Source organism: Schistocerca americana, chromosome 5 (assembly GCF_021461395.2).
Source record: "Schistocerca americana isolate TAMUIC-IGC-003095 chromosome 5, iqSchAmer2.1, whole genome shotgun sequence".
Taxonomy (NCBI): Eukaryota; Metazoa; Arthropoda; class Insecta; order Orthoptera; family Acrididae; genus Schistocerca; species Schistocerca americana.
The window spans coordinates 174,179,475-174,185,761 of NC_060123.1; the positions used below are offsets into that span (position 1 = coordinate 174,179,475).

Genomic DNA, 6,287 nt, shown 5'->3' on the forward strand with positions numbered 1-6,287 from the left:
TCGCTTCCACTGTGCGCAGTATTTGCACCACCACACGAGCTTACTTGTTGCGTGAGCCAGCAAGCACCGCTGATGTGGCGGCCACGTCTGGCTGCAACTGGATAGCACAGCACGTGCTCTCTCTCTCTCATATCCCAGGCGTTTTTTCCCTTCCAATAATGCATCCCGGAGTTAACAACCATTGTTTTGTGTGGCTGGTTGTTCTTTTCACAACACCACACCTCTAGCGCGTGTTTTTAAAAAATGATCAATTTATTTTTCATACCATCCAGGAAATTAATTTTTAATTATTTTAAAAAACATGTTAAATGTCTCACCAGTTTGATTATATTGGTTCTATTTTAGTATTTCAAACCCATTTGGTTAAATGACTGTCATCACCTTCTATCCTTGTGGGGCGGGGGATAAGAGACAACAATAAAAAAATGATAATTTTGTTCTACTGTTCTCTAGTTACATTAGGTACTTCGTTGTAAGTGGTGATGCGGAATCACTCACATACTTTCCCACTCTGCCCTGCGTCCCAAACCATCTTTCAGTAGTGTGGCATCAGTGTGTGGTCCACCAGGCTATCTCTCTCTCTCCCAGGCCAAAAGTTTGCACCACTTGTTTGTCAAACTTCATTTTGATCTGATTTCAACTCTTTCACACAGTACATTGTGAGACTTTACCTGTAATTATACCGTAACATAGCTGTTCTATGAGATAATACCTAATACTCTTCAAATCGAAGAAAGATGTGATATATTTAAGGTTAAAAGTCGGAAAATGTGTCCTTACTATTAGCCTAAAGGAAGCCTCGCTTAGTGACAACACACTAGTAATTAACTTGCTGTAAGTATGAGTATTCCTAACCATAAACAAATTACCTGTTGTAGCAAAGAAATTACTGTAGCTGTATGACAGATTTAGAAACTCTCAAACAATGATCTAGATGCTTGTATACGAGAATAGCTCAGGGAGGGAGGCAACAATTCTATTACGAATAAGAGAAGCTAGCATGTGCCTTTACAGTTAGGAAACTGCACTTCCTACGAGCAATAGTAAATTATTTTTTCGTACGAAATCAATGAAGTTTTATAATTCAGCACACAAGCTGACAAAATATGTAAACAAAAGGAAACACGTCGGGGTTTAAACATTTATTATATAGAATCTCGCAAAAAAGCAGTTTTTCAACTTTAAAGGCACAGTTTATAAAGGTACTGCAGAGTGTGGCCTTTCAAGCAGAATATATTTTGAAAAAACTTACTAAGGAATCGCATAGTCATTAGTAAGATAATCACACATAATGAAACATTCATAGCATTACTCTCTTATTTTTTGTATTTTCTTGTTTTGCATCCTTTGATATTAAGGTTCCATTACTGTACTCAAAAACTATCTTTTAAGTGAGAATTTAAGGAGATAATTTAAGTAGTTTCAATGAAAGCAAATAGTTGACTCATTTACTATCTGTGAGGCAAGTAAAGACAGCAAAGGATCCTCTTTGTGTATTTCTGACCATCTTTATATTGTATAAAGACTTTTGCACAGAATCAGAATCACTCAATTTATAGCTTTTCCGCATAATATGAATCTTTTGGGGTTTCAGGAGAATGGCAAGGAATAGAGGTTGAAGTGAATATCTTTGTTTCAAAAAATCTTATTTATTTATTCTGCAAAGCAGAATACAACAAATGCTTATATTCAACCACAACATTTTTTTTCTTTCCTTTTACATACTTCATGCATTCCTTTTATACGATCAACAACAATAAACCAAAACAATATCACATCTCTAAGTACTCAACAATGATCTCATAGAAAAACGTATATCACCCTTTTTCAGTTCATCGTTTACAAAGCTTTCTGTCCCCATGTGCTCGGCTGGTGACCAGTTCAATGTCACAGAATAAAAAAAACACTTTTGCAGCGAGTGAGGGATTCACAAGCGCCTGCGGCACCTCGGCCAACAACCACTCAATGCGATTGTTGCGGTTGAGATTCGGTGACCCAGGATGACCGCAGCCAAAATGTCCTACATGCGTGGACCACTTAAGGATGGGATTCTAGCAGAGGATCGTCTGTGATCCTTCCACCTGATGAAGCTTGGCCCTCTCGTTTCAAACGCAGCAGCCGCCAAGCCAGATCACGTGTGATCACTGGCGGGTAGCGCAGAAATCGTCAGCGGTGGCAGATCCAGCGTGTGAATTTCGGAACAGCAGTCTCCTCCATGTGTGTCAAGAATCCAGACATGGCATTGCGGTTGCGTTCAGGCTGTCTGGAACATCACATTCCACGAACTTTGGACAGCAGTGGTAGTTTCTCCAAGCGTTGTGAAGTTGGAATATGGACACGGTTGACTTCTCAGCTGGAACCTCGGCTTTCAGCAGTTCCAGAATTTATGTAACTTGTCCAGCGGCTTCCAGACAGCATGGTACAATCACATTACAGTGTTCTTTGGTGATGATTTTGATGACGTTGCAGGTGCTGGACCAGGCAATGATGTTGCTCACGGAACTCACGGCGAAAGATGAATGCGGCGTAGATGGAGACTGTGTTTCTCGATGCAGGTTGGATGCTTGCGGCATTACTGCGTACCCGCCAATCCGGATCACGTGGGCGTGCGAGGAAAGGATGCCCCAAGGATGACACGGGAGAGTGACCATGTCCCCGTCCGATGAGACCCCAGGGATTGGACACCAGTGCGACGATGCCCAAAGGCTCCCGCAGAGAGAGAGATAATTTTTTTGCCTTCCAGGGCTTTCAAGTTTTTCTGCAACAAAAGAAAAAAGGACACATAAGTTACATGCCTTAAACGAACCATCTGAAACAGTAAAAAGTGTGTGTGTGTGTGTGTGTTTGCGCGCTTGCTTCTCTCTGAATGTGTGCTGTCACGCCAAGGACTCGCGACTGCCATAAAAGAAAATCAGATCATGTGCTGAGCGTGTTGCAACGGCGCGGGACACGCGCAAGAGAAGCTTACACAACAGCCGGTGCCGAGCACACAGCTGACTGCCAGAGGACTAAAGAGTGATAACTTATATAACTGCGTGAATCTACACATGTTTCTGCTTGACATCCTCTACCACGATTGCACAATACTGAGAAGTATTTACAATGTTTATTCTGCCAAAAAAATTATTAAAAATCACAGGTCTTCCTATTAGAAGTGCAAAGTGTGGAATGTGTGTTTGCAAAATGTTTATGAGAAGTGTGGACCATGCTGGCACACCAGAGCGATATAAGCCACAAAGAAAGGGCCCCGTTACTTATTCTGAGCTAAAGGCATCTTATGTCTTCACTGTGCAAGATTATTTTGTAATCTTTTCTTTCGACTATCAAGCTGTCAAACTCAGATACTTATGATCTGATATGAGCTTATATGAACATTCTTTTATCGTAGCAGTGACGACTTTCTTAGTAACATGGATTAGTGAGATAACAGAATGATAATTTGCGTTATTCTGTCATCAAAGCAGCGAGTGTTTTTTCGTTTATTTGGCACAGTTTTATGTGAGTTTTCAAACACACTAATGTGGCAAGTTTATTGCTCTTAAAAGGCACTTCAAAGGAAGAACTGGAAATGGCGTTACAACACAAACGAAATATCTAGTTTCATGTTTAACTTATCAATGATGTACACTTTTTTCGCTTGTGGCGTCAGACCATACATTTCTTGTACTGATAAACGGTGAATTTACGCACTACAGGTGACAACGACAATTTTACGCATTCCTCCCACTGAGCTGTCTCGCGTAAACATCGCAATGAAAATTATGTCAGTAGTAAGCTGAAGCCTTGGCAATGCAGCTGTGTTTCGAAATCTATTCCGAGGGTTAATTTTAAGAATACAAACACTCTGTAAGACAGGCTACATGGAATTTACACATTACCACGAGCTAGATTTGTACTCCGTTCACGACCTCATGGTATGTGGCGGAGGGTACTTTGTGTACGACAGCCTTCCCCCAGTTTCCTGTTCCACTCGGAGACGAAAACTGTAACTTTACCTTGGCGGTCTTTCGCTAGGATACTGGCTGTCTGTATTCAGGTATATGGCAGGAATGACCATTCGAAGCAAAAAAGTCTAGTAAATACCTTAAGTGCTACGAGCACTTGTTCAGTAGAAGAGATGTGTTTTACAGGAGCAGTGATAGAAAGTGCTCATACCTCTTTAAGGTGTGTATCTTAGAGCCCTTGTTTACCAGGTTTTTTTTGTTTTTTTTTCGAAAGATCGTTCTTTTCATACCCCTGAATATTGGCCATTCCTCCCGAGACACTGTGCTTCGATAGGAGGAAAAAATTTTCGAGTGAGTCTTCTAGGAAAGGTACGCGCACGAAATATTAACAGAATTAGGGCCCTTTCTCTGTGGCTCTGGTATGCCCTGCTAGAAGGAGCGGAGACTCACCTCTGATTGCTAGAGAAGACTGCGGCCGGCCCCTCACAGCGCGGGCAGCTTGATGACCGCGGGCTGCGGCTGCGCGTCGCACCAGCGAACCAGCTCCTCCTCGGCGTCGCTCAGGCGTTGCTGTGGCGGCGACTCCTGCGGCTGCAACACGAGCACGCACCGCGTGTCCAGGTTGGGTCGCGGCTTCTTGCCCGCCGGCGCCACCATGGAGCTGACGCGCTCGGCGCTGTCCACCTCGATGATGTTGATGTCGTTCTCGTAGCAGAAGGCCTGCAGCAGCACCGTGTGGATGTGGTGCATGGCCGAGTCGCCCTGCGCCGTCTGAGGCAGCACGCAGAACAGCACGCTGCCCGGGTCGGACTCCAGCAGCTTGATGGCGGGCAGCAGGCCGCAGGCGAGCCGCTTCTCGGCCTGCGCGCGCCGCAGCATGCAGCGAACCGTCTGGCACAGCTTCTTTCTGCAAGGGCAACACAGAACGCACGCCGGTGAGCCGCTGCACGTCTCCATCGCTCGGGCGCGCTCGCACACAAACTACACTGCTCAGGACACTAGCTGCTCGCAAACGATCCCGTTAACTAACGGCGATTACAAGTACATCCCGTGTTACAAAACAAAAGAGTAACTAGCTTCGGCAAGTAACAGCAGAATCACTGACAATAGGAAGATCTGTTACACAGCAACATCAAAACTATTTTCACACAGTCAGCTTAAAACCATGCACCACTGTAAATGACCAGCATCTCCACAAATTTCACCCACCGTAGTAAAACACTACCTTACGTTTATGATACAATATCGATTGTACACAGCAGTAAACTGATTCTGGAGCCCTTTCATTTACTATCTCCAGATGCCACTACAAATTTTGATCACCGCACGAGAAAAGAACTGCTGGTCAAATTTAAGTCGTCCCCAAACTCACTTTGAAAACTACACCAGAAAACCGTACAAGCAACAGTACCGAAGTCCCTTCAGCGTTCCACTGCACAGTATTGCGCAATGTTTCGCATTAGTAACTACTCCGCAGTCCCGACTTCAAGTACACGCGTTCTCTAGCTCTTCCCTACTGGCAACCGCCAGAAAACTTTTAAATCGAATGCAGACGCAGCTTTTTCAGCTTACCTGTTAGCCATTGGCGAATCCTTGTTGGCGACGTCCTCGAGGGTCATCTTGTCTCCGGCGATGGCGCTGTAAGACTGAAGACGAAACACTTTTCTCACTGGCACAAACTTCTCAGCGACGGCCGGTTCCACGGACGTCGGCGGCACTCGCTATTTCCACACTAAACGGCGGCAACAACACTCGAAGAAAGCTCGGAAAACACTGGCGACCGAACCGACAGTGCAAAGAGAAAGTGTAGGCGACACACTCTTCTTCCACTGGCAAGCAAGCACTAGTTGTCTCAGCGGCTCTCAGTTGCTAAGTGACGTACACGCCGGCCGGCGGGTAGCATTTATAAGCTGGACGCCGGCTGCGCAGACGGCATGCGCGGTGTGCCGGAGGGGCGCGCAGGCTTCCAGGAAAAGCTGCCTGCAGAGAATCCCGTGACTCGGCTTTGCCGTGTAGCGGGAAGAGTTGGTGAAGGGAGAGAGGGGAAGGAGGGGTCGCGTGGACGCCGCGTTGGCCGGCGGGGTAATAGTGACGGGGAGGGGGGTGGGGGGGGGGGGGGGACCATTCCGAGGAGGATAACCGTCGCTTGGAAACGCGCAACTTCTGCGTAATACTGCCGGTCGCCGGCGTGTGCCAACCGGCACAATCGGACGACAGCCAGACCAGATCGTACCGGCTGCTGTGCATGGTGGATAACCAGCTGTCCTGATAGGTTCCCAGCCGCTGCGGGAAATTAGCGAAGCCTCTGACCGACCGCGATAGCGTCTGCACGGGATAGGCGGC

The 6,287-nt window shown here is 46.0% G+C and overlaps 1 protein-coding gene across 1 annotated transcript; it reads right to left on the bottom strand.

Annotated features, from left to right (window-relative positions):
- Positions 1-1,715: 1,715 nt before the first annotated feature.
- LOC124615565 (growth arrest and DNA damage-inducible protein GADD45 gamma) lies at positions 1,716-5,851 on the bottom strand. Its single transcript, XM_047143543.1, has 3 exons — positions 5,517-5,851; positions 4,395-4,851; positions 1,716-2,758 (listed from the first exon to the last, which is right to left on the bottom strand). The coding sequence occupies exons 1-2, from the start codon at positions 5,561-5,563 to the stop codon at positions 4,428-4,430; spliced, it is 471 nt and encodes a 156-aa protein (XP_046999499.1). The 5' UTR covers positions 5,564-5,851; the 3' UTR covers positions 1,716-2,758; positions 4,395-4,427.
- Positions 5,852-6,287: the final 436 nt, after the last annotated feature.

What these genes read in the sequence shown, in the direction of transcription:
- LOC124615565 (XM_047143543.1), bottom strand. Translation starts at nt 5,563, where the DNA reads ATGACCCTCGAGGACGTCGCCAACAAGGATTCGCCAATGGCTAACAG. An exon ending in GATTCGCCAATGGCTAACAG is followed by an intron (nt 4,852 to 5,516) that starts GTAAGCTGAAAA and finishes TTGCCCTTGCAG; the next exon opens with AAAGAAGCTGTGCCAGACGG.